This window comes from Symphodus melops, assembly GCF_947650265.1.
Source record: "Symphodus melops genome assembly, chromosome: 14".
NCBI classification, from domain to species: Eukaryota; Metazoa; Chordata; class Actinopteri; order Labriformes; family Labridae; genus Symphodus; species Symphodus melops.
In genome coordinates this window covers 15959685-15986201 of record NC_136704.1, presented here as the reverse complement: position 1 = coordinate 15986201, position 26517 = coordinate 15959685, and the positions used below count along the sequence as shown (strand labels likewise).

General features: G+C 41.4%; 2 protein-coding genes across 9 annotated transcripts in view; both read left to right on the top strand.

Moving 5' to 3' along the window:
- The window catches only part of cUnh8orf34 (chromosome Un C8orf34 homolog), a 51546-nt gene extending 49795 nt beyond the window's left edge, over positions 1-1751 (top strand). For both annotated transcript variants that reach the window (XM_079361829.1, XM_079361828.1), the window contains exons 14-15: positions 449-487; positions 1309-1751. In XM_079361829.1, coding sequence (XP_079217955.1) covers positions 449-487; positions 1309-1316 — 47 coding nt within the window. In that variant the 3' untranslated portion in view covers positions 1317-1751. The remainder of the gene's footprint in view (positions 1-448; positions 488-1308) is intronic.
- A 3423-nt stretch (positions 1752-5174) lies between these two features.
- Positions 5175-26517, top strand: part of sulf1 (sulfatase 1) — a gene marked incomplete at its 3' end in the record, with an annotated part of 75295 nt that continues 53952 nt past the window's right edge. For 5 of the 7 annotated variants that reach the window (XM_079361406.1, XM_079361407.1, XM_079361402.1 and 2 more), the window contains exon 1: positions 5175-5331. Of the gene's footprint in view, positions 5332-5574; positions 5593-25273; positions 25467-26517 lie in introns of those variants that run through there. The other 2 variants (XM_079361403.1, XM_079361405.1) reach the window with 2 other exon arrangements.

Genomic DNA, 26517 nt, shown 5'->3' with positions numbered 1-26517 from the left:
TTTAAAGAGATTTTACTTATTAATATACAATTAGTGTAACATAGTCATTGCAAATATGTATCATACTTCAAGACCAATACAGTACACCTCACTTTTATGCTTTTAAAGCTACAGCTAGTTTGCCTAGCTTAGCATAACGACTGGAAGCTGAGAAACAACAAGCTCTTTTCTTTCCAGAGTTAACCAAATCTTCCTAAAAGAAACTCCAACACTCAATTTTTAACACATCATGTCTTTTTTTATTAAATTAACAAATTATAAAGCACTAATTGATGTTAATAAACATATATATATATATATATATATATATATATATATATATATATATATATATATATTAGAGCTGTGTCTCTTTGTTCAGTTAGCTCTTCGCAAGACTGTAGATATATTTTTCTTAGAGGAAATGATGCTACCCTACATGACACATTTTGTCTTATTTTATTTACAGGTGGTGCTCGAGATGCCAATAAAAGATCAGTGTTTTCAGGTAAGAATCCCAAAGACGTAAAGGGTTAACAATCTTAACCCCATAGAGACTGACTCACTTTAGAATGGGAGGTCTAATTTCGGTCACCAGACATCAATTTTGAAATTGTAAGCGACTGCCTTAAGTTTAGAGAGCCACAATGTCTGTTAGTGACCTCAATGGAAGAGCCACAACACGTTATCCAAATAATTATCATTGGGTGACTTACTGTAGCAGCCTCCACCTTCATTTATGGTCCAGTCAATTACGCGCACAAGCTAAATAGAGGGCACAGCAGTTCTGAAGTGTGATTGGTTGAGGTAGGCCATGTATGGAGACAGGGACGCTGTTGCCCTGTTCCATGAAGTCACTTTGGGTTCTGAGTTTACACGCAGCAGAAAGAATCCACTCTCAGTATCAACATTAAGAGAAGGAGAAAGTCTGTCTGGTTTGAGGTCGTCTGCGGCTCTCCTTCTTGTGGCTCTGGAGGTGCCCACAGTTCCCAGCGTCAACGTGCCAGTCTGGAGGGAGATCTGACAGCAGTGGCTGCTGCTGCTTGGCTATCAGAGTGGCCAGACTATCACCATGGCAACCAAACTCAAAGCTCGTTGTTTAAACCACCCCGATCACTGGTGTTCCTAGAAGTAATTGTGAAATATAGTGGTTGGAACCATAACTAGGCAGCACTAGGGCCTCATTTTCCACCTCATGTTTTTGCATGACATGTTTGAATATTAAATGGCTGCTTCAAAGCTATTGCCCTGTTATTTTTCTTAAAAGTGGTTAAATGTGTCCGATTTTGGTTTCTAGGAGACTGATGTTTTGTCTTTCATTTCTCTTAGGCCTATAGTGATGAAGACCAGAGACATCGATCTAATCAAACTATTATGCAAACCACTGGACATTTTTGAATATGTGTACAGAGACAATTATTTTTATACCTCATATGAATGAAAAAGAAAAAGATTGTATACTTTTTCACAGATGTTTCATAAGACATTCTACTGTAACTCTATCACAAAGGATAAAACATGATTACTTCAGAGTATGAAATATAACATTTATTTTTGTTTGCTCTATAGCATGCTATTGTACTTCCATGTGGAGTCAACAAACAGATGCATTTTGTTGTTGACGTACTTTTTTCAAGGTTTAGAGCATATTTACATTAGGAGAGCATTTATTGATATGCACGGGTAAAGATGTGTTTTTAAAATAGAAAATAAGCAAGTTGTGGAGGGAAACAAGGAATGTGTTCAATCAATTAAAAATAAGTTAATGCCAATGTCCTGATTATTTTTTGTAGCTAATGTTTCCTTTTTTTGTTCCTCAAGAATGTTTTATTGCAAATATAACAACTCTCTTAAGTACTTATTTAAATGACTGAACACAATAACCATAAATCCAGTCTCCACAATGCGATTGACTTTGTGTGACACGTGCTGTGCTGCTGACTACATTGCTCCTGTGCTTGACTGAGCATTCATTGGCTAAACTGTGGTTGTCTGAGTGTTACACAGGCAATGTCAGCTCTACAGACCAACTCACACACACATCTCCACACACACACACACACACACACACACACCATGGTCACACTCTCCAGCCTGACGCAGTCTGACGATCCCTTCATCGGAACCTTGCTCAGTTTTGTGGTATCCACCAACCCTTCAGTCTGCCTCACTGGATGTGGTCAACAACTACTCAACCCTTCATTTCTTTCATGGTTATTCCTTTAAAAGGATGTGTGAAAAGACTAATCATTTAAAACCCCATCCTGTAAAACATGCTAAGTGGATTAATGTCTTGCTTATTTCTGCACGTCATGTGCTCATTGGAAAGGGATGTGGTTTTTAAAGATATGTTGAAGAATTCTTAGGAGTCACAGCAGTGCCTTGACTTTATCTTGATAGCACTATGAACAATATTTTCCTGTCAGTGAACGGAAATGACAATTTTCACATTTCATTTTCCATTTTCGCTTTGTTGTTGAGGACTGATTGCCATCTGTTCTTGTTCTACATCGTTCGCAATCTAATTCAGTTTATACAATCAATATTTTCTCTGAGTTCATGTGTCTCCTGCATGCTTTCATTTCTTATGTCAGCAAAATATCAAGGCCAGAGGAGCTGTGGGATATAGCAAGACAGTTTGTGAGTTGAAGACTTGAATTACTGCCACAGATGTCACACAAAGACAGTGATCTGATGCCTTCCCTCCCTCTGTGTATCTGTGAATGTCTCAGTTTGTTGCAGCTCATGAAGACTAAGTGCAGGGACAAATACTGATACCTCTTCTTGACAGTTACAATATCACATATGGATAATAAATTAATAAGCATATACCTTTGCCAAGAGAGATTTGTCTTATAATTAAAAAGTAGAGATAATAAAATTAATTCATAATCTCTGCAGTATGAAACCTGTTATATGTTCTTAAAGAATGTATACTGTGAATACTTTGTACACCAGGCACATTCAAGCAACTGCAAGGGCCACCCAGGAATTGCGGTAGAAATCACCATACTTACTGGGAGATCCGGACCACCATCAATGACCAGCAGACTGACCCAGGTCTTAATTTACAACTGAACAGACTGGGATTTACCCGGACGTACAGCACATATAAATCTATGGTGGAAGTGAGGTATGCTTTGAAGGCATATAAAGTCAACGTCATTCCCTGCATGAACTGCAAAAGCCAACATTTTTATGTCAAGAAAAAATCTATCTGAATAAATAGCTATTACCACTATACTGTATATGATAAAGGAGAGGCTCCCTTCTAAACCATTTGTGTGAGAACTATCCAGCAAAGCTACCAGGGAGGTTTGTGTGGCTGCTTTTCATGGTAATCTAAAACATAATCAACAATCTGGATTTAGTTTTCTATGTTCATTGAAGTTAACTTCATGTTTCCCCTCTCTTCTTTAGCTGTAAACTTCTCCAAGTCTGTCAACATGAAAGTTTAAGTGTTTCATTGTGATGTTATCTGAAGCCAAACTGGAGTTTTGCAACACTAAAATACATACAGGCTACTACTTTGTAGTGTAAAAATAAAAAATAAACTAAGTCTAAGTTTTACTTCCACAGTAAGTTGTTGACTCTAGGCAAACTCTTTTTTTTTTTCCATGTTCCCAATTGGCACAGAACTGTTCTGCTCCACTGGAATGATTGGTTGTACCATTACTTCAATTATAATCTTTGTTGTACCAATAGATTTTGGGGAACTCCTGATTAACATTTTTAATCAGAGTTTTTAGGACTCTAAACATTATCTGCATTTAACTGTCCAAAAGTTATTTTCAGATCATATTTAATAACGTTTAACTTCCGGTTGCAGTTTCGAGTATTGAGACCCGAGAGGCATGCAGGTCGGGGAAACATCACTTGACAGGGGAACCAACTTCACCAGAACACCGGCGACAGACTTGTTTAGAAGTTCATGTTGGAAAAGTCTTGAGAAAAGCAGCGGTACGGCATACATTTTAGGACATCCTCAGGTCTCAGACGAAGGTGTCAGACCTCAGACGAAAAAGCATCAGTTCTCAGGAAAACCTCCGTCGGGTGTCAGACCTCAGACTAAACGGCCTCAGATGAAACTGTCTCAGACTAAACGGCGTCAGACCTCAGACGAAACGGCCTCAGACGAAAAAGCCTCAGACGAAAAAGCCTCAGACGAAACGGCCTCAGACGAAAAAGCCTCAGACGAAAAAGCCTCAGACGAAACGGCCTCAGACGAAAAAGCCTCAGACGAAACGGCCTCAGACTGAACGGCCTCAGACGAAAAAGCCTCAGACGAAAAAGCCTCAGACGAAACGGCCTCAGACGAAAAAGCCTCAGACGAAACGGCCTCAGAAGAAAAAGCCTCAGACGAAACGGCCTCAGACTGAACGGCCTCAGACGAAAAAGCCTCAGACGAAAAAGCCTCAGACTGAACGGCCTCAGACGAAAAAGCCTCAGACGAAACTGCCTCAGACATATTTATTTTATTTATTTTTAAATTCGAGGAGGGGGGGTGACTAAACGGCCTCAGATATAATTATTTTATTTATTTATATATTTTTAAATTGGGGGGGGAAGCGGAGCGTTGCCGGGGAACATGAAACGTCATCAAGATGCGACCACAACAACCCTGGCGCGTCTCTATGGGCGCGGAATGAAAACTTACTTACTGTATTTTCATTCCGCGCCCATAGACGCGCCAGGGTTGTTGTGGTCGCATCTTGATGACGTTTCATGTTCCCCGGCAACGCTCCGCTTCCCCCCCCAATTTAAAAATATATAAATAAATAAAATAATTATATCTGAGGCCGTTTAGTCACCCCCCCTCCTCGAATTTAAAAATAAATAAAATAAATATGTCTGAGGCAGTTTCGTCTGAGGCTTTTTCGTCTGAGGCCGTTCAGTCTGAGGCTTTTTCGTCTGAGGCTTTTTCGTCTGAGGCCGTTCAGTCTGAGGCCGTTTCGTCTGAGGCTTTTTCTTCTGAGGCCGTTTCGTCTGAGGCTTTTTCGTCTGAGGCTTTTTCGTCTGAGGCCGTTTCGTCTGAGGTCTGACGCCGTTTAGTCTGAGACAGTTTCATCTGAGGCCGTTTAGTCTGAGGTCTGACACCCGACGGAGGTTTTCCTGAGAACTGATGCTTTTTCGTCTGAGGTCTGACACCTTCGTCTGAGACCTGAGGATGTCCTAAAATGTATGCCGTACAGCGGGCTTTCGCTTTGCAAGGTTTTTCTCGAATTTTCTTTGGAGGAGAACGTTGAATAATTAGATATAATCAAATGTTACCAGCGAAACTGTGTAACATAAAGGCCTCAAGGACGCTTAAAACAGCTCCATTCAAGTTTCGAGAGAAAGGACGTTTTAAAGGTAAGCTCGGCCAACTTAAGATATGTATTTGTATTTTGTTCTTTGGTGATAAATGTCGATTTATCTCATGAACCAGCCGGCACATTTATCCAAACATGTTGTAGAGTTTACTGAGCTTGTCCTAATTCGCTGCTGTTTTGAAGCAACAATTTATACACGTCACTGACGTCACGCTAGTTAACACTCTGTGAAAAAGGCTCACATATTTACGAAGATGAACGTAAGAGGCTGCCATGAGTTCCATGAGACTGACAATTTAAGGTAAACTAGCTTCTATAAATTGTTTTGCAGAGCTTTTTCTTGGCCCATGTTGTTATTTTGAGCAAAAAAACCCCACCAATGACTTAAATACTGTATTTTATATAGTACAATAACTGTGCATACATTTCATTGCTAATTAATATGGCCTTTTTTTAAGCTTTGTTGTAATAACGTCATGAAACCCACCCCCAATAAACTGTGGGTTATTTTTTGCTTTTGTTTGTTTATTTGTGTAGCATTTAAGATTAGTTTAACATGTTGGAAACACATCTCAAATCTCTTCTGGATTCAATCATAATCTGTTTTAACCTCCAGCAGCACAATGAGAATAGTCCTTCACCATCCTAACTCCAACATTGTAGTCCAGATCAGGGGTTCCCAAAGTTTTCAGCCCCTGACCCCCAATGGTGCTAGACACTGGGGACCCCCATTGTCTCTAAAGGTGCAGAGAACGATCTGACATTGCACACAGCCATGCACACACAATTAGGCCTCTGCAAACACGGGCATTAGAACACCAAACAATAGCCCAAGCACCATCATATATATTTTTTTTTAAATATTAAATATGCATATTCCATCTTTAATTGTTTTTGGATGGAATATATTGACCCCCCCAGTCTCTCTCCTCACTTTGGGAACCACTTGTCCAGAAAATATCTATCATTGTGTGGCAAGTTGATGTTTGGCAAGACTTGTTAAGTGATGAAGGACATACTGTCTGTACATGGGATGTTATTTCTTGTCAGATAGTTGTCCTAAAAAATTCCAGTTGTTTACTATATGACAGTTTATTGGATTTACATTTTACAGCTTCACACGATATAGTAGTACAGGCATTAACACTTTTCCATATGGATTATTGTGTCAGTCCAAACTTTTTTTATATGATAAATGACACGGAAATGCCTTCTCCTCTGTGGTGTGTTGTGTTTGAAAGCAAAATATTACTTCTTGGATCAGCCGATGCTTTTATGATCCTTTGGAACCTCGTGTATTTAATGTTGTTCCAAGGGGTCGTAAAGGAAATCCAGAAGGATTACACCATGGATGGATAAACAGGAATCCTGTTGTGATCTCTGGCTGATTGTGAGGATTTTTTGTCAAATCTTTGCGAAAGTCACAGATGGCTCATGAGTCCCGAGAGTAGTCTTCACTCAAAGATCCAAGTGTGAGACCTCAGCGTAGGAAAGCAGTAGACTGATCTGTCCTGAAGTATCTCGCTCGTCTTTCTGACAGAGTCACTCCTGGTTCTTCTCCCTGACTGCGGTGTGGTCACTGCTCCAGATGCACGGGGAGACTTTCAAAGACTGGCCTGGTGTGTGTTACAAATTGGTGGGCGTTGTGGTGGGTGAAGCTTAGACCTGGGTCAGATGACTCACCCAGACCTAGATCCAGTCTTTCGGTCCAGGGAATCTTTGTGCTCGTATTAGTCTTGTTTTTGTTTCGAGGATATAATCTTGGTCTGGTGGTTCGGCATGTTTTGGAAACGTTTGCGTTTGTTTGTTTGAATGCCTTTCATTCCTGTTTAAAATGGATCAAAACAAAATAGTGTGGCATGGAAAAGAAAGCAATCGTAACCCGATCAATTTGTCTAGCGGCGTTTTGTCCGACATTGAACTTCTTTAATCCCATTAAAAGGGCCTATACGTTTCCTCCAAAAATCTGCTCTTGTTTCTGTCTCACATAGAAGTGAATTTATTGAGGCTGCGCATGGCTTTTCAATAAACCTGTGATTTATTACACAATCTCAAGAAGTTTAATTCTGTCTGCCAGCACACTTGTTGGTACTTCTTCCAGTTTTATCAGCGCTTTCATGCAGAGGATGCTGCATTCGATGTATCTGTGGAGCCTCAGTCCTAACTGTTAGTTGTCACGCCAAATTTCAAGTCGATTGCCGATTTCTTTTGTGACAGTTATCTTAATCCAGATGGTGCACAGACCATGTGTTTACTCATCTGTGTGAGTTGCCTTCAAACATGATCAGAGAACACTCAACCAACATCAGTTCTCCCACCAAACGCTAATTGGATTCATATTCCAGTGAAAGCATGTCTTGTCACTGTCTGCCTGTGATGAAGGGGGGAGATAAATATTTGTGGGAAGATGGTGAAACAAGGGTGAAATGAAATCATGAAATGTCAGATTTGCTTTGCAGGATTACTTCGAGTGATATTTGCATTTACAGCAGCTGTGTGAGTGTCCTGAGGATGAATTAACTTAGTAAACGTTGACATCATGCTAATCACTTTAGACACATTTTCTTTCTTGATATTGCCAAATAGTGACTCATCCAGATGACCTCCATGAAACAACATTGATTTAAAGTGTTCTTTAAGCCTTTAATGATTATATATAGTTTACCCATGCTCCTTTCCTTCTGACTGAAACATATTTTTAAACACTTGAACTATCAGAATTTTAACCGCCAGTTGACCTGCTCAAACTTTTAAAACAATAACTTCGCAAGCGGTAGGAATAATATTCAATAATTTGATTTGGCAATAAATGGCTTTTTGGTCATGTCTGTGTTTCATCAGTGCTCCAGGGGACAACATGCAGGAGGAGGGTGGAGGAGGCTTGAATGATGATGGCCAGCAGGGAGGACAGGCGCTGTGTGATGGACTCTGTCTGTACTAACGTCATCTGAAGTTTGACCTCTGGAAGCTCATCGCTTTCCTCTCCACTGTATCATCTTGAGTTTACTCGTTGCATTTTGTTGCCTTACTTTTTGTTCCAACTTGTCATGATATTAGTTTTAAATAGCTGCTGATGGTCAAAGGATAACTGGCTTGTCGGGCAAACTAGAGGAAATGGTAGAAGACAGATTAATAGATGCAGTGTGAGTAACTTTGGAAATGTTTTTTTTTTTCTTTTATTTTTTCTTCAATCACCGAGATGACGCTGTTTCCCCTCATCAAAGTGTCATGCTGCCAAAAGTTGGATCCCAATTTCCCAGCAATGTGATGCAACATTGAATTGTTTAGGATTCATGATCTATGAGCTGCAGCCAGGCTTTACTGACCAGAATATCAACAAGTCATATTTGTTGTTGGACTGGGTCATGATTTTTCAAAGAAGATGAAGTCCTCCTATTTTTTTTTTTTTCTACATAGTTTGAGTGAAATCCTGCCTGTGAGTCATCAGCGTTTTTGAACTGGCTGTACAAAATGATTTCCATTTTCCAGGGTTCAGCGTTGCGACTTTGAACAAACACTGAAAGGAGCTGTTGGCCTATAGTGGTTGGTGTGAGGCTATAGTCCTCCAAGTGATTGGGTGTCTTAACAAGTTGTCCCTGTTAGCTTTTGTCCCCCACCACATCAAGGAACCGCTTAAATGTCCTCCTTTATTAGCTCTTCCAATCCGAAGGCTGTGCTTAAATGTACTGTTTATCCAAATTGAGTACCTCGGAAACCTCAGCAGGTTGGTCACACCACAGGAACAAAGTTAAATCAAAAGAAAATGTTGTGTCAGAGGGTTACCCAGCAGGTAGTCCGCCTCAACCCTCGGCTATGGAACTTTTTTCAGCCCCACTGTGTTTGGTCTAATAAGTCGAGACCACAAAGATGTGGAGAAGTGGAAATGCTGCAGTAACTTGCACGTGTGGGTCTTCAGATTTCGTTTCTGTAGCTTGAAGGCACACATGCAGATTTTATGGATCATGATCTCATCGGTGTCAGCACAAGGTCAAACATGAACATAAAATGGATTTATTGGATAAGAGGCTAACACTTGTTTCTGGTATCCAAAGCAACTATAGGTGCTCAAACTTTAGAAACATCATTGTGATTCTATAGAGTGAATAAAACATTTGTTATGAGCTTTTATTGAGAGCATATGCCTCGGTTTTAGAGCCTGTTAGATTCAAAAGTCTATAATGTAAAAGTCCCCGAGGGATCTGTGCACCTGATCATTTGGTATAGCCATAGAAAATCTCCTTTTAAGCTGAGAATCCACACAGTAAAGAGCAGTTATCAAATCATTCAGCGCTGAAACTAAATATGAGCCGTAAACTGTTTTATTAGAAGAGAAGATCACAGACGCTTACTTCTCTTTTCTTCTGTTCTGTCTTCTATCAAATTGTCCCCTTTAACCTTCTTTTGATATACTCCATGTCACATTTTGGCCCATCTCATGCTCTGTGATTGGATGAATAGACTTCATTGAAAACCAAAGAGTTGTCGGGCTCGTCCATAATTTCAGGGACAGTTTAGCTCATGGTTGGACTGGGTGTGTTTAACTTTCATAGTCTTTTAAGTCCAGGCCAAACAATGAGGGTTTTGAGGCTTGATGCTTGTTTCTCTGATATATTTCCACCAAGCCGAGAAGTGGCGGGACTTGCCAACAATTTTGCGTAAGAAAGAAGAAAGAAGAGCAACTGGAGAACAGAGGAGACAGTGAGACAGAGTGTTGAAAAGTGGACGTTGTAAGCAGCTGTGGTCTTTGACTTAGATCTGACGAGTGAAGACGTGAGGAGGTTGAACTGTGACAGGCCTCCACAAGAGGGCACAGAAGGAGGCTCACTTGGTCTCCTTCTGGAGGGATTTTGATGACATGGCTTCTAGAAGAATCCTTGGTGTTGAGCCCCGGTCTCACTCTGGCCCTTCATCTCCTGCTGTTATAAATCACATGTCTAAATTCTGCTGAAAGACTAGTTTTGTGACCATGTCCACTCAGAAACACAACTTCAGTTTCTGACTGTTTTTTAACTCTGGTGATCTGTTTGGCTTCTGTTTGGAGAGTGAAATCTCAGCAGAGCTTTTAAGCAGACGGGTTTAGAATTAAGTAGTTGAAATGTGAAAATCTGCTGATAAAAAAACCAAACAAAAAAAACCAAACAAACAAACACAGCAGTCTCTCGTTTAAACAGAATCTTTTTTCGGTTGCAATTCTGTGCCAGAGACAACTACGATGTTTGGAGATGTAATCCTTTGGAAATCAGGCTTAAAAAAAAATCAAACATTTGAAGTGATGAAAAGATTTATGAAATTGATGTATTGATGTGCTAACTGCAGTTGCTATCTAACAAACTAAGCTGAGGTTTAGCTTACTTAACGTTAGTTGTGTGCGTTTTATGCAGATGACGGCCTCTGATTTGTCAGTAAAAATCTTTAAATGAAAAGTAGATTCATTCAAATCATTTCGTTGTTCTTTTTGCTTCTGGCATAGTCAGTGAAAGACTGGAAATCAACATTACAACCTGAAGGTGTAAGATGTGAAAGACATTAGTAGAACACTCATACTTATAAAGGTTGTTTTTTTTTCTACTACTCTTCACATATAGAACATCTGTGCATCTCTGCGTCTCTGAGCAGGTTGTGTGTCTGGCCTATGAACCGACCATCACGGGATCACCTGGCCCGCAGTGCTTGTTGTCAAGGCGCCGGAGCAGAGGGCTTGTCGAGGTTTGATTTACAGGAGCATGTGGTCTGGGCTGCTGTTTGTCCTTGCAGTTGGTGTGCTATTACACAGCCTCCCACTCTGTAAAGCCCCATATGGTGCAAAAGACATCAGAAGTTGTCTTACTGGGTCTAAAGTGAAGCTTGGAGTGAAGATAGGATTGAATAGTTTAGTCCTCTTAAACTCCATATGTATCCATTAAGGACATCATTTTATCTGTACGTTTGATTGTTTGTGGCATGACGTTAAATTGTATTATTATAATGTTGACTGTTTCACATCTCTGTGCAGCCATTGTCCTGAAAGGTGAAAAGCCATTCTTTATACGAAGAAAGGTTTAAACTCTGAATAGCCAGTGCTATGCTATTAGCCTCCTTTCCCCCATAAACCTAATTGATACCTAAGGCTGGTGGTGAAGTGTAAACAGACTTCAGGCAGCTGCTGAGACAGCCATGTGACTCAGACAGAGCAGCCACCCAGTCCATAATGTAGTGCAGTGTGGATTGTTCACTCGCTCTTCTGTGGCTGTCAGGGCCGAACAGAGGCCAGGAGACAACCACACAAAAGAAATATTTGCCCAGTGTGTCCGAGCAAACTTCCCAATTGGAGGAGCCAACTTTCCCATCGCATTTCTCCCTGTGTGTGTGTGACGTGTACGTGAAAGAGGAATAATGCCCTGAAGGAAGCAGCCTTTGCATTTAAAAACAGCATTAACAACCAGCGACCAGCTGTTCCATTAAAATATGACCTGGTCAAATCTAACAGCTGAGAATATATGATGGTTTTACAACCAGGACATTTGTTCAATAAACATGGCCGTGGCAACATTTTCTGAAAACTTTTAAAGAGGAATAATCAATATTTAAAAATATTTGTCTTAGACCAAACTTTCTTTAAGAGTTGTTTATCAGCAGATCTTAAATGTTTTTTTAAACCCATTTTAAAGAGTTTTTCACGTTCTTCAGAAAAGGCAAGTCTTTCAAATGATTACCATATGCAAACATCACATACATCCTCATTGTGCCACAGTTGAAGGCTTGCCATTTAAGCAAATATTTTGTTTTTTTCTTCTTCAAAGAACCGTGGTGAACAGATCTCTCCACTCTTTCCTCCTGTCTCTATCTCCAGGCTTCTCAGACAGCTTTGCAACCAGCTTCACAATGAACCAGGAAGTTCTATATGTGCGACTTCGAGAACGTTTATCTCTCTCAATTCGTGTGTGTGTGTGTGTGTGTGTGTGTGTGTGTGGGGAGTCAAATGCTTTGCCAGTTTGAAGTGAAAAGGGTTGCCTGGGTGGTGAAAGCAAGCTGTTTGCTCATGCCCAGACCGGCAGAATGGATGAGGACACAGATGGGATTTCACTCTGGTGGACTTTTCTTCTGACCAATCCTCTCTGTGTTTGGAGAGACATGGAAACCTCAGATGGAATGGACAGGCATCTTATTGAATGAGGGAAGACTTAAAGCCTTTACCCAACAAGGGCTGAATAGGATGTGAGAGACAGGCAGCAGAAGTCGTGTGAGGGTTTGTTGAGATGAGGTCAATATAATGTGAATGGCCCATGCCGTCACTGTTGCTCGCTCTCTCCTTTCGTCTTTGGAAATGAAAACATGTTTTTTTCGATACTCGTAAACCTAACAACAACACGCATGTGTCCATGTGGTGGATTGATATGAAACGGTGGTCTGTACCATAGTTGTCTAATGCAACTCAGGCGCGTCCGGGCCTTGTCCTCTGAGCGGTACGTTCATAAAACTTCAAAGCCCGGTCGAAATAAATCATCTGGGCTTGCTTCTCTCCACGCTGAACACTTGTGCGTTTTCTCACAGAAACCACGGTGGGGAATCACCAAACAGCAGCAGCACATTTTCCAAGGGAAACAAAACGCTCATGTCCGAGAAGTGCATCCATGCAACGGCTCGCGTCTTAATCCACGAGATATCCTCGTTTGAATTTGACACGCTGTCATCGGGGTGACAGTGCTTAAAGAGATTTTGCTGGACTGGTTTGTTCATCTCTCGGTCGTAACATACCATGACCAGAAAAAGATGTAGGTCAATAAATTCATCCTACCTTTGCTTGTTCGTCTTCTTTTTCTGCTTTCTACCAGAAGTTCCTTCATTTTGTCAGTCACCTGCTTCTTTCTTTTTGTGTGTGTTTTTTTTCTCCTCCAGAAGCTGAATTATCAAGATGTGAGCTCTTCTAACATTTTTTCTTCTGCGTTGCGTTTCCCATTTCTGAACTTGTGTAATGGCCGACACAACACTGTTCCTGTACAGGTGCACTTACATCAATGCTGCTCTATTAACTACTCTCTCTACCAGAAATCCAAGGACAAGAAAATGTTGAAGGTCTGTATCTCTGAAACTTGAATTTATTGCCCTCCTTCTATCACCTCTTTGAATCCATGCGGGCAACACAGTGTGCAGTGCTGTTTAGGCCACGGTTTCAGAGTGTCAGAGGAAGAAAGATTTTGCATGAACAGTATTTTTTATTTTTTTATTTTTTGCTAGTTGAGGAATCAGGTCAGTGAATATATTCTTGTAGGAGCTGTTATCAAGTCTCTGATTCGATGCTGTATCACAGTCAGTCCTGATTCCGGTTATCTACAGTGAACCACTTAATGCAACGCGAGGATTCTCTCTAATTCCCTCGGTGCAGTCGTGACTTGTTGACAGGTGTCGCCTGACCTCGGGTGAAAGGTCAGCTAAGTTTCCATGGCAATACAGGTGTGGAACTGCTGGTAAAATACTTAGACAGAAGGAGCAAACAGCAGTTGTTGAGTACGACTCTGACTGTAGGAGCCACGTGTATTTTCACCTCAGTTGATTATTTCATGTATTTATCTCCTGATATGGGTTGAATATTTTGTCTGGTAATTTTCAGTGGACGTGGTGGTGAAGAATATTTTTACCTGAATTTGGGGGACTAGACAAAGAGGTGGAGCGGGTCTGAAATAATTTCTGTTGACCATCGTCGTTATTAAGGCCGAACGATTTTAGGAAAAGATTGAATTGCAATTTTTCTGGCAGATTTTTATCACTATTTTCTTCCAATCAAGCTTGTGCAATGTTCTAAATATACAGTAACATTTACAAACACGCCAGGAAATTACATCATACCAGTTAAAACTTTAAATGCCAGAAATTAATAGAATAAGATTTATTTATTAAGAAGAAACACACAGACAGTGTCAGTTTGACAGAAATCTGGTCATAATATATAATACAATATATATCATAATGATATATTTTACCCCTTTGGGGTTGCCGTAGGTGACGTAAGTTGCAATGCATGAAGAATGCAATAAGAGAAGCGATAAATTGTTCAGCCTTAGTCGTTATCTTTTGATCATTTCCCTGTATTCATCATCGTCTACTTTTTAAATATTCGGGATGTGACAACCTTACACAGTCCTTGTTTTTTTCTCTTTTTTTTTTAAATGACTCGCTCTGATAGTTTCAAAGAGAAACTAAACAGTCCAAGAACCAATGGCACAGAAGTGATGCAAACATGCAGGCCTGCCATTACGTCTTCCATCCATGACAAGAGAGAGCGTACATTTTCAGAGATTGAAGAATCTGTTAGTTCTTCAGTAAGACGTGAGTCCTTTCAAACACCGCTCGACGGCTGAGGCCACAGAGTCCGAGGTATGTGAGTGCTGGTGGAACAGATCTTTGCTTCAGAAGTGCAGAATGGCCACATTACCATCAGGTTAAACCAACACTGGGAACGGGAATGACGCCAAGATCATTAGAAAGAGAAAGAAAGAGCTCTCGGCAGGGTCAGGTTACATGTTGTCGACCCCCAGACCTGCTCTGAACCTGCCTGTCAGAGGAGGGGAGGGAGTCGGAGGAGTAAGAAAACGACTGATGACTGACACAATTTGACACACAGGCTTTGCTCAATGGCGTCCATTCAGCTGGACGCCGTTGCTTACTTTGGCGTTGGAGAAGAACCTAATGAGATTTGATGCTTCTCTTCGAGGGATCGGGATCTCCAGCCGATGGGTGCGTGTGCGCTCTCTTTCTTGTTTGGACGGCGAGTTTTCGATTTTCAGAAAACCCAACTATCCGGGGATATGGTTTCCTCATTATTTCTGCAATTCAACAGACGACATTCCAACTTCGTCAAACATTGTTGTCTTTGGCCATTGTTGTCTGGTTACACCAAAGCAATAATGCATTCGGGATCAACGTCGTGTCAGTGACTCGTCAAGGCACTCTGCGTTCAACACAGAAATGTCTGTGGCCTGGATGTGACATCATGCAGAGAGGTGAAGCCAGCGCCGGGTCAGGCCCTAATGAGAGCCACAGAAGAGTCATTACAGTCAGAGGGAGAAAGTTACACTGCTGAGAGTAGAAAAGCCACGGGTGGAGCTAACCCCCCCTCCCCTCTCAGTCCATTCCTCATCCTCTCCTCCCCCTCTTCACCAGCTGGCTAACAGATGGAAGGACCTGTTGGCCAAGAAAGTGAAGAAGAGGGGAACGTGGGCGTGAAGGGGAAGAAAACTCATTGACAGATATATTGAAGTACAAGCACATCGGGTGTATCTTGAATCAAAAACTCGAACAGCATTTACACGTTTGTGTGTCTTAACTGCGTGACAGAGGTGACGTTCGGCGCGAGTGGCCAGAAGGGTTCACGCCATGTTAGCGTTTGGTGTGTTTGTTTACAGGGCTTGTGAAATGTAGGACGTCAGATTGTGCGGGGGAGAGTGATAGGAATATCAAGAGGATGGTTAGAGAGAGTGTGTGTGTGTGTGTGTGTGTGTGTGTGTGTGTGTGTGTGTGTGTGTGTGTGTGTGTGTGTGTGTGTGTGTGTTTTATGGTCACCCTCCAGGCCCATCAGAGAGGAAACCGCTGGGTGTGGTGCGATCAGCAGGGACTTGTCCTCTTGGATCCACACTCGCACCACCTTCTCCGATATCGGCTGAGGGTTCCCTCTGTCTTATTGAGTCCAACATTTTGAAGCTGAGCACACAGGTGATGGCAATGAAAAGTCATGTCCCAGTTGAGCTGCTTTTTCTCTTGGCTTTGCTCTCACATTTGTATCCTTTTTATGATATTTCTATAGCTCTGTCAAACGTGTAAAATGTTCTGTTTGCGGTGAACAAGCTGTCCAGTAAAATGAGTCACTTCATGTTTGGTTTCGGAGATCAAAGCATTTTGGATGTATGACATTATAAAAGCTGTTCATTGAATATGTACACTTTAAGGAGTAATCACGTGCACATTGTGTGATATGAAGTCTTTTGAAGGAGGCTCCTGTCACATGATTGTGTTGCGTTTTGCTTTCGGTCTTTTGCACAGCTGAAAGTGAGAGATTTTATCGCTTCTTCTTTCGGGCACACTCACGATCCTGCACATCAAAGATTTAACAGGGAAAAGTAAAGACATGCTGTGTCCGACTTTGTCATCTGTTTAATCTTCAAGATCTGGTCTGTTTTTTGTTTTTGTTTTTATCAGCTGCTCCTGTAAAGCCTTGTAACATCAATTGTGAAATCTGACCTGACAGGTGATGTTATTTCTGTTATTTCCTGTCTGACAGTCGTCTTAAGACTTCTGTTTTCTGTGCTGCATGCAGAAGCTCATAAACAAGGACAATGAATTTGCCGCCTCACACCTTTAACACAATGTTTGTGTCCTGAACAAATATCTCAAATGGACACACAAAATGTATTCTTTAAATTAATGAAACGCAGTCTACAGTTGGAAGCACGCTCTGCTCATCTTTTGGAGGATATTTCAGGGAAATCCTGAGTGGCTTTCCTCTCGGGCTCAGCTCAGTTTTCTTTCCCCACAGCTCTCAGGATATTTTGGCTGTCAGTCAATCTCAGCAGGAGTTCACCTGTATATATGCCGTGAGGTGGTTTGCTTTGGTTTGACTCGTGGCTGCAGCACATTCTCTGGTGCTGCACCCAGCTTGGTGTCTATTAGGTTCAGAATGAAAAAAAAACAAAAAACGTCATTACATGTTTCCTGGCTTGGCTTGGTTAAAATACCTTTCAGGCCTGTTGCATGTCAAATCTTGGCATCCTTGGTAAGTCTGCAAATCAGCTTCAGACGAAATATTTTCTCCACTTTCACATTCTTCAGGGTTTATGTGACCCTTAGTTGATCGGCAACTTCCTTTTTTGATTGACTGTTTTAGTATCTATTTAGATGAATTACACTGCGTCTTTCACACTGTTGTAAAAATGTAGCAATTACTGTCATTGCTGCGTCTCACTTCCTCTTGCCCACCCTCTTCACCTCCTACATTGCTCTCTGTTCTACTCCTCTTTTCTTACAGCCCTGTAGACTGTAAAATGCAAATGACCATGTCAGTATCCTCAGGTTGAGTTTGAGTTCTGCGGCGAGGAGCAGACCTGACCGGACGGGGACAGCTGCTCCTCTGTGTGAGAACATGCTCGTCTCAGGCCTCGCCTCGGGGCTTTACTGTTCTCTTCCACCATGTTTTGTCCTGTTAGGGAATGAGGCACAGGGCCCATTCAGACTCAACAGAGCTCCTGCTGTTGTCTGCTTTTTTTGAAAGAGTTTGTCCCAAACGCTCCACGTCACCTTACCATTCAGAAACGGACGTGTATGAGCAAGGCTGAATATAGCTCTGTTTTAAGGGCTCCAGACTGTTCTGCATCTGTCTTTATTGCTGTCTGCACTACAGGCATCCTTGGAAAAAAAAAAAAAAAAAAAAAAAGACTTCATTTTTATAATGTGAGAAACATGCTTGACTGGAAGTTTTGAATGCCTTGCTGAACGGCCAGGAACGTTGAAGTGAGTGTGCTTTTGTTCTGTGCAAACCTGGAGCGTGAAGATGGATGACATCCTGTTGAGGCTGATCGACTCACTAATGTGTGGCACCTATGCGCCTTGTGTTAAATGTGTTGTTTGTTTTTTGGGATCAGCGTGCGCTAAAATTAGATTTATATCCGTCTGAGTAGCAGTTTAGAAGTCAGTCCCCGGAGAGTGTGCTAAAATAAACTGTTATGCCCCTTTGGATCCTGAGGGAGAACTCATAAACCCAGATTCCTCTTACGACTGAAATCCCCTTGTCTCCTGCGGGGGAAACATAAATGGAAAAATGCAGGATATATTCTTTACTCAAGGGTTGCTTTTGTAAGGTGTAAGTCCTAACACATCATGACCTAGAATCACTGTCTGCACCGGCCGAGGTTTAATTTGCGCCCGTGAAAGCTTGCTTTAAGATCATTGTGAAGTTCTGAACATGTGTTTAAACTTGAATCGTGTTTGTCCATTCACAGAAGCAGACCCGAATGCAATCGGCACGTCTTAAGCCCCATGAAAGCTTTTAATTAGTCTGAGCCCGAATAGTGCTGTAAGTGTGAGTGGAAAATACTCACAACACGGCTGTTTGTGCTGCTGCTCACATGCACACGACTGTAAGGAAATGCACAATTACATTTGGGCCTATAAAGTGAAGGGGCCTGTTTAATCGAACATTTAAAGCTGCTTTTACGCACGTTAACGAGAGAAAGGGATCGACAGCAGGCTGAACGTGTCTGCTCCGCAGCGATGATGATACAGGCCAGGTACAGAGCAGCTGAGTCCCTTCTGATAAAATCAGGAGCTGCCTGCAGTTATTGGAGTCTGCCTTTCCTCCGTGAAGTGTGTCGGTTTAAAGACATAATCGAAGAACCTTTATGAGCCTTTAAGTCCTCAGCCGAGACGTCCTATTCTTGCGTGTTTTCTCCGTCACTTGTTGGCACCCTTGTTCTCTCTGTGCAGTCTTAAGCTCATACACTTAATGTGTGTGTATGTTGTGTTCTCTCTTTTTTTTTTTTTTTGTTCACAATCAACATAATTTTGAAAATATTTGTAAAAAGTGTTGGAAAGCGTTTGAAAAAGTGCAGCTGTGTTTACAGAATCTATAAACAGAAAATTCCTAGTATACCTTGTAAAGTAGTTTTTGACTGGTCTGTTCCTCTTAATGCACTGCAATCATCACTCAATAAACTCGTGAGCACTTAGATAAGCACCAGAGGATCATCCTGTTTCTCTTCAATTTGACAACGACGTTGAAATAAGTCCAGAACCTGAGTGCTCGTAGGAATCATCAGCAGATGTTAAAACCTTAAATCAACGTGTCTGGCCTTCATCGACAAAAACGCTTCCCTTTGCATGTTTTTTTTCCTGACTTAGCCTGAACGTTAAAGTTAAATGCTGTTTAGACCATGGCGACTCTCAGTTGTTCCTTCCCTGCCTCTGAAGCCACAGCATGCCTTAGAGCACAAAGAAGCATGACACTTAGATTTCTGTAACATCAAAGTTCTTGCTATTTGTCTCTCTTGTTTCTTATTCCAGTTTATAATTCCAGGTTAATTTGGAATTTAAAAAAAAAAACTGGATGGAAAAGTTACCTGTGCAAATGTGATTTAAATGTTCATGTTGTCTACTTTATCCAACTTGCAGTAAAGGATGTTTCTATTTAGGGAAAATAAAAACATTCTCCCTTTAGAAACCTGTAAACATGAAAGCCTTTTTTTCCTCCTGTTCAAACATTGGTGGTTTCTCTTTTTCCATGCTGTGCAACCAAGGGAAGTATGGAAGTCTCACATCGCATCCTTTTAGAGCGTAGAAATTCAGATTCCTCCATAAAGGATTAAGGACATATTAATATTTATTAATAAAAATCCAGCAGAGAACATTTGAAGCGGTTCTTAGTTGGTGCGGAGACATTTCACCCATCCTTTAAGTCAGCTTCCTTGTTCCCCAGCTATTATGATCGACTCAGCTAGTGCCATGTCATCAATATATTTTCCTTTCCTCTTTCAAGTCGGCGTTGGTCCTAAATGGGTCCAGCAGCCTCGGCCTGTCTGGCCTCCCTCCCAGGCCCACTAATCAGAGACCCTTGTGTATGCTTGTCTTGCTTATTCACAGCCAGCCAGGGAGCTCTGCTAATTTATGAGTCATTTCCCAAAGAAAACATGCCGCCTCAGCAAGTCCTGATATGGGACAGTTTAAGTGAGATTTGATCACTGAGACAGAGGAGGAGAAGCTAGTGGAAAGTAGATGGAGTGATGTCTGTCAGGCAATGAAAAGGATTTATGAACCACCCCCCCCCCCCATGACACTAGTCACCATCTGGAATGATGGCAGTGAATGGGTGGTTGGAAAAAATGAAGAGGCTGGTGACACAACGAGAGATGGGAAGTGAACGGTGTGAGCAAATGTGGGCCAGCCTGAGGTGCAAGGGGATTGGTGCCCAAATAACACCAAGGGAGCCAAAATACAATCAATTGGTGCAAATCGCCGAGATCTCAAAGTTTTAAATATACACCATCTGGTGATTCGTGTAGATCTTGGTCCAAAGTTTTGTGCCAATCCATCGAGTAAAAGCTGAGCTGTTTTATGAGAGAAATAAAAAAAAATTAAAAAAAACCTGATTAGGAGGGGGAATCAAAGGATTGCTAAAAAAAAATAGTTTGGCCAATTCATTCACTAATAATACTGCAGTGTTTTTAAAATAGAAAATATTGTCACTCTACTTTATGTTAATAGGTCTACTTGACCTCTCTCACCTGTTACGACAATCGCTGTTGCTCAAAGAGGAAGCTATGGACTGTTATTATAGTGTGTTTTTAAAAGTGCATTAAACGCTCTTTAGGGCTCTCTGTCCGTCAGCACTTCTCACATTGCTATGGTATAAAGTAATCCTGTCATTAGATCACTGAAATGTAAGGCCTAAAGCTCTCTTTACTATTACTGTTATTATTTAACCACAACTGCTTCACAGCTAGAGCTCCTTTTTTTTTTTAAGCAGCAAGGAAATAATTAGGCATTAGCAGTGGTCCTCCTTTGAAAAACGAGCTCGTCGCACTTTCATAGTTTTAAAATAGAGAAACTCTGGATGGACTTTAAACTTTGATGTCTGTCTGACAGCTGTAAACTATAGTTCAAAGGGAGCAATGAGAAAGAGCTGAATTCTTTTCTTGCGGCGGGGTGACGCTTGCTCTTCAAGCCTCGCCTTCTCCCTCATTGTCTGTCAGAATCCATCTGACTGTGGTGTAAATCTGTAAATCTGAACCTCTTCACCCAGGCAAACATCTAGTCGAAGTCTTTATGTATCCCAAGGCTACAGAAACAAACAATTTAAAGCATGTCTGTTTTCCGTTACACGGGAATTATGCATGGGCTATATGAGACGGACACACATTCACCGTCAGGGTGGAAGGAGGGCTTTATTGAAAGGTGCGTTCAATTTCCATCCCTTTCATTTATTTGTCAGATCATTATAAAGGATCTGCTCGGAATGCTTCACCGGGGTGTTCTGAATTTAGCTGATTTAATGGTGGAAATTGCAAACTGCTTGTTGTTTGTTTGACTTTCGGTCGGCTGGTTTGGTCTCTTTTTGGCAACCGTCAAGTTGAAAAGCCAGCAGGTTCTGATGAGCTCAGATTTGAGAGTTCATAGTCAAAGAATATGAGTCACTTGTCAAATATTGTTTACACGACGATGAGGTTACTCTCCTGATGCCTGACAGTCATCGAATCTGTCCCACAATTCAGTTTGTGCATCAAGTGACCACTACAACAAATCCATATAAGACACTCATCGAGTTAATGAGTCATAGCAGGAAGAGAAATACTTCTCCTTTTGTGGAATGTTTTCCTGTGCAGTGTTTTTAACCAGTCATCCCGAGGCTCGAGCGTTAAGTCACTGCATCGCCATTCGTTTATGAGACAGGCTGTGTGTCTGTCAGTAGAGCCAGATGTTTTCTGAAGCCCTTATTAAACAGAGAGCATATTGTCATAGAGGCAGTCAATGTGGGAGCGGGAAGAAGAAGAAGAAGCAAACGATCTTTTCAGATGGCAGCAGTGGAGTAGTTTTCAGTTGACGCCACACTTTTCAGAAGCACTGCCCTCACGCCGCTTTGTTCTTCTGTTGCGGTCTTGTTTCAAACCTGGAAAAACAGGTGTTTTTCATTTATGTTTGTTCTTAACGGAGTCTTTCAGTTTACCGCCTGTCTCCCACTTACCCTTTGCTGGGAGTCACTGTACTCTCTACCTTTTTTAGCAGCTCTCCTCTGTATAAACGCCGATTCTGTTTCTTTAAGAACAACAAGAGTCATAGTCAACATTTATTTTGAGATTTACTGACAAGCACAAGGAAAGCATTAACATTCATCGCAGCTGTTTACAGCTGGTAGAAAAGCAACATGACTGATCCAACCCCACCCCAAAACTCCCTGCACCCTTCCACTGGTGCTTGTGCCTATCATGTATTTTACGCCCAGGATTACCGTCTAGTTTGGCTCCTGCTTTCAAAGGCTCAGTTGGAGAATCACAGCAAAAGTGGTGTTAAAACTTTGGCAAGCAGCATAAAGACAACAGCGTCCTGTCTCATAAAGCAGCATGACGCGGGTCAGCCACAAAAAGCCTTCGAGGACATCGCTGCAGTGCACGAAGTTCACTCAAACATCCAGACTGTGTGCACGCCTCTGCTTCTAAAATACACATTTTAATCAAAATCCTCTGATTACAGAAATTCCAAAAAATGTGAGTAACAGCAAGTTTAACAAAACATTTTTTTGCTGAGTTTAATCTGCACAAAGGATCGGATGTAGGTAATGTCTTTCAGACTCAAGCCGTCTGTATGTCTGTATAGCCTCTCATCTGTCCATAGAGATCATGGGTGGGTCATTGAGATGATCCAGTGTTTATTCTCTCCCATCACGTTTTATCACTCTTTTATTTTTAAAAAAAAAGTCATGTTCCATCCTAATAGTGAAAGTTATTTCTTAAAGAAAGCCGATTGACAGTCACTTGATCTGCACAATGTTTAATCAACATTGAGATCACATTTATTAACCATAAATATTTAGTGGTTTTAGGGGTCATTTGTTTAGCACATATTGCCAGGGTTGGACTGGGACAAAATTCTGCCCTGTTTTTTTTTTTGGGGGGGGGGGGGGGGGGGGGGCACACCGACACCGACACCGACACCGACCTTTAACGACTGGCCAAACATGACCCAGCAGCAGCGGGTCCAACATACACCCACTGGTCCACTGTTACACAGCATCTATACTCAAGCAAAAGTATGTAAGAAATGAATCAAACATTCTAGTGTCCAGTATTTGTCATCAACCGTGAAGGTATTTTATTTAATGGGAATTATATTTTAGCTTCATATAAAAGCTTTCCCCAGGTAAGGTTAACGGTTAAATAATGGTGTCTCGGTAAACTGTTGCTTAAGCTACTTTATTTCCTGGTTGGAATTTTAAAAATACTTTAATTCTGAAAGAGAAAATAGGGGAGAGGAAATAGTTCGGGGAAGAAAGTGGGGGATGATGTGCAGAAAATGTTGATGGTGGAGCTCGGCCCTGGGAGTGCCATGAGATCTGTGGCCTTTGCACATACAGTAGAGTTCACGCTGCTATGCTAAACTGGCATCCCAGAGGGTGAAAATGATGATCCAGTTTTCATTTGATAAGTATAGATTGATGCGTAGAGTTGTTTTGTGATAGACTTGACCTTGTGACAGGACATCTACAGATTGGATTAAAGCTGCTGTGCATCTTTTCGAGTTCGAGCCAAATATCCCAGAGGTGTCCAATGTAAACAATCATTGTCAAGTTTTGTAAGTTAAATTATAAACCAGACATCCTCTAAAGATATTCATCACCATTTACTACATTCAGTTTGGGACCTAGTGTAGTGGAGTTGCTGGGTGGTCAGGCACCGACTGTATACATGACATGTTCAAAGAAGCAGATGGACGCAGCTTGGTTGTTGATTTATTGCTTTTGACAACCAGCGGTTCTCTCGAAGGAAAAATATGTCTTTCCTAAATTTTGGTGTTGTATGTGCTGGTGGCCCGTATCTTACTCCCTCTCCAAGAAATGTCTCCTTTAATTAAAATAATATGAAGGCACTTTTCTTAGACAATAATCTTGAGGGCATGGGATTAAAAAGTCCCATCCATGCATGCGACTTTGTTAACATGTATTTTGGCGTAGATTTCCCAGTGATATAGAAAACAGAATATTTACCACTCATACTACTAAATGAATCTGAGGTTCATACGAACTACAAAACATGAAAAAACATTTCGAGGATGCTATAAAAGTCACTTCACAGCCTCACTTTGGAGGTCTGAGGTTTGTGGTGCTTTTCTGGGTCGGCACATAATGGATGCAGCAGTGACAGACATCGCTTGAGGTATTAGCATGTTGGTGTTCCATCATGGCAAAGTCAAGATGGTTCATCCGCTACCAACCGCACCATTTCTAATGGGCTCTGCCAAACCCCGAAGCAGAGAGGTATTTCATTTTAAAGAGATTTTACATTTTCTTTGTTTGTCACAGATGAAGGATGTCGTTTTAGAAGTCCAAACTATCTTTGCACAATGAAGTCATCTTAAACTGTCTTCTGAGCAGTCAATTTAAGAGCCTGTCCTATCAATGGGTTAAATCCAGTCAGTTGCATGTATGTGTAAAGTGAAACAACTTTATATGTCATCGCTTAATCTTATTGTGAATAATTAATGAATTCATTGATGGAAACCCCTCAATACTTCTCACCACATCAAACAACTTCAAGTTTAGCTGCTTTTACACGGTGATGTCATGCATAAAACAAATGTGGGCCCACGCGCCTGTAATGATGTGGTGGGAATGATATCTTCTATGCAGCGATAGGGAGTTTGATTAATGGTCTGGAGGAGACACAACGAGCAGATGGTATGCTGATCTCGTGTTTTTGGTTAGCATGTTTGAGAGCAGCTGTGAGGCCTGTGCTTATAGCAACGCGTGGAGCGCAAGGCTGTCATTAGAACGAGCACTTTAAACGGGTGATGGAGTCAAATCTCTTTGTGCTGTCTGGAGACAAAACCCTGCTTATGGGTTGGATGTCTGTCCTATGTGAGCCTCCGATGGGTGGGCAGAAAATTGACAGGAGCGCCAATTTTTGAAGGCAAATATGGCTTGAGTGAGAGCAGGGACATAAAAGGACACTTACTTTTGAAGCTTTCAGTGGAGTTATGACCCTTTGTGTTCATTCGGTGTCCTGTGCTTTACATCAGAGGCATTTTACAATGTACAGGCAGTACTCTTTCTGTACATGATCTTCACAAAAAAAGGGCTATTAGCTTTGACATTTGTTGTGTAGGGACCATTATTATGTAGGCTTAAAAGCCCTGTTTGAAAATGAGTTATTTCGAAGAATTGATCTAATAGTGTGTGTCGTCTGTCAGGACAGGGATCCATCCTGATAATTGCATTCAAAGCCTTTTTTTTTTTTTTTTTTTTTTTTTCTCAGATGGAAACCAGGCCTTTCTCTGGCCCTCTGACTGGCTGCTGTATGCAACACACTGATTAGAACTGCGACCACAGAGACCTAGAGGAGCCTTTTGAGAATCACGTGAAACTTTTCGAAGGAAGCTGAAGAGGCTAAAGTCCACTGGAAAGGACCTCTGGGTAACATCAGCAAGACAACAGCAAACTGAGCTTGGGTAATAGTTGTCAAAATGGGAGGTGAAAGAACTGCTTCCATCCCATCCTGACATTGTTCATTAAAGACGAGTGAACCACTGCCTAAATGTCATGCATGTAATAAAGATATCATCGAGGCAAAATGTCCAGCAAATGACTCCACTTCTAAAGGACAGAAAACAGGCGTACAACGCCTACTGTATTTCACATCTTGACCTGAGGATGTCAGTCATGTGATGCTATTCATTATAATGTGGATGCTTTGGGAGCATTCTATCGAGTTTTGCAGGTTTTAAAGGCAGGTTGTTGTTTTTTTTTATGTCTGCAAATGTTAGAATTGTTGTCCTGCCCTTGGGCTGACCTCTGATTTAAACATGAGTGGCTGAGGTTCTGTATTCATTGCTCTGTTGGTTGATCTTCGCAGTGTGGCCCCACTACCAGCTGAATGGAGACTCACTGCACGACCACACCGCTTACTTGTTTTCTTGAATTTAGGAGTCTTTTTAATTCAAACTAAACTTCCTGTCATCTTCATGTACTAAATGCTATACCACCCTTTTCTTGAATTGTAAGACATTGACATACCCAGGGTGGAAAGCTTTAAAAAAAAAAAAAAAAGTTATGCTCTCCGCCTGGTACGTGCCAGGAGTTACTTGCAGAGCCTTCTGTGATAGCTCGCAGCACAGAGCATGAAGGCGTCGACACATCTTCAACAGTTGTTCTCCCTCATCATGTTTTCAGAAACGGTGGTATCTTATTTTAGTAAATGCACCTCAGAGGTATTTTTGATAAAAACTACTACATGGTGAACAGATGTCACTGAAACTGGCTTAGTTCAGCGTTCTTTCAGTATGATATATGGAATTTGCCATTTAAAAAAAGTAAATAATTTAGTCGTAATCCAGTAAAGTATTTATAATTATAACAGCTTGTCCTCCTTAAGCTAGTGTGTCTGCTTAAAGGGAAATGTCATTGAGCTAACATGGCTTAGTTTGTTGATTAAAAACTTCAAGGTAAACTCCCACACACTGTCTTACTTACTAACATTTATTGGAAACAGTCTCCTTCACA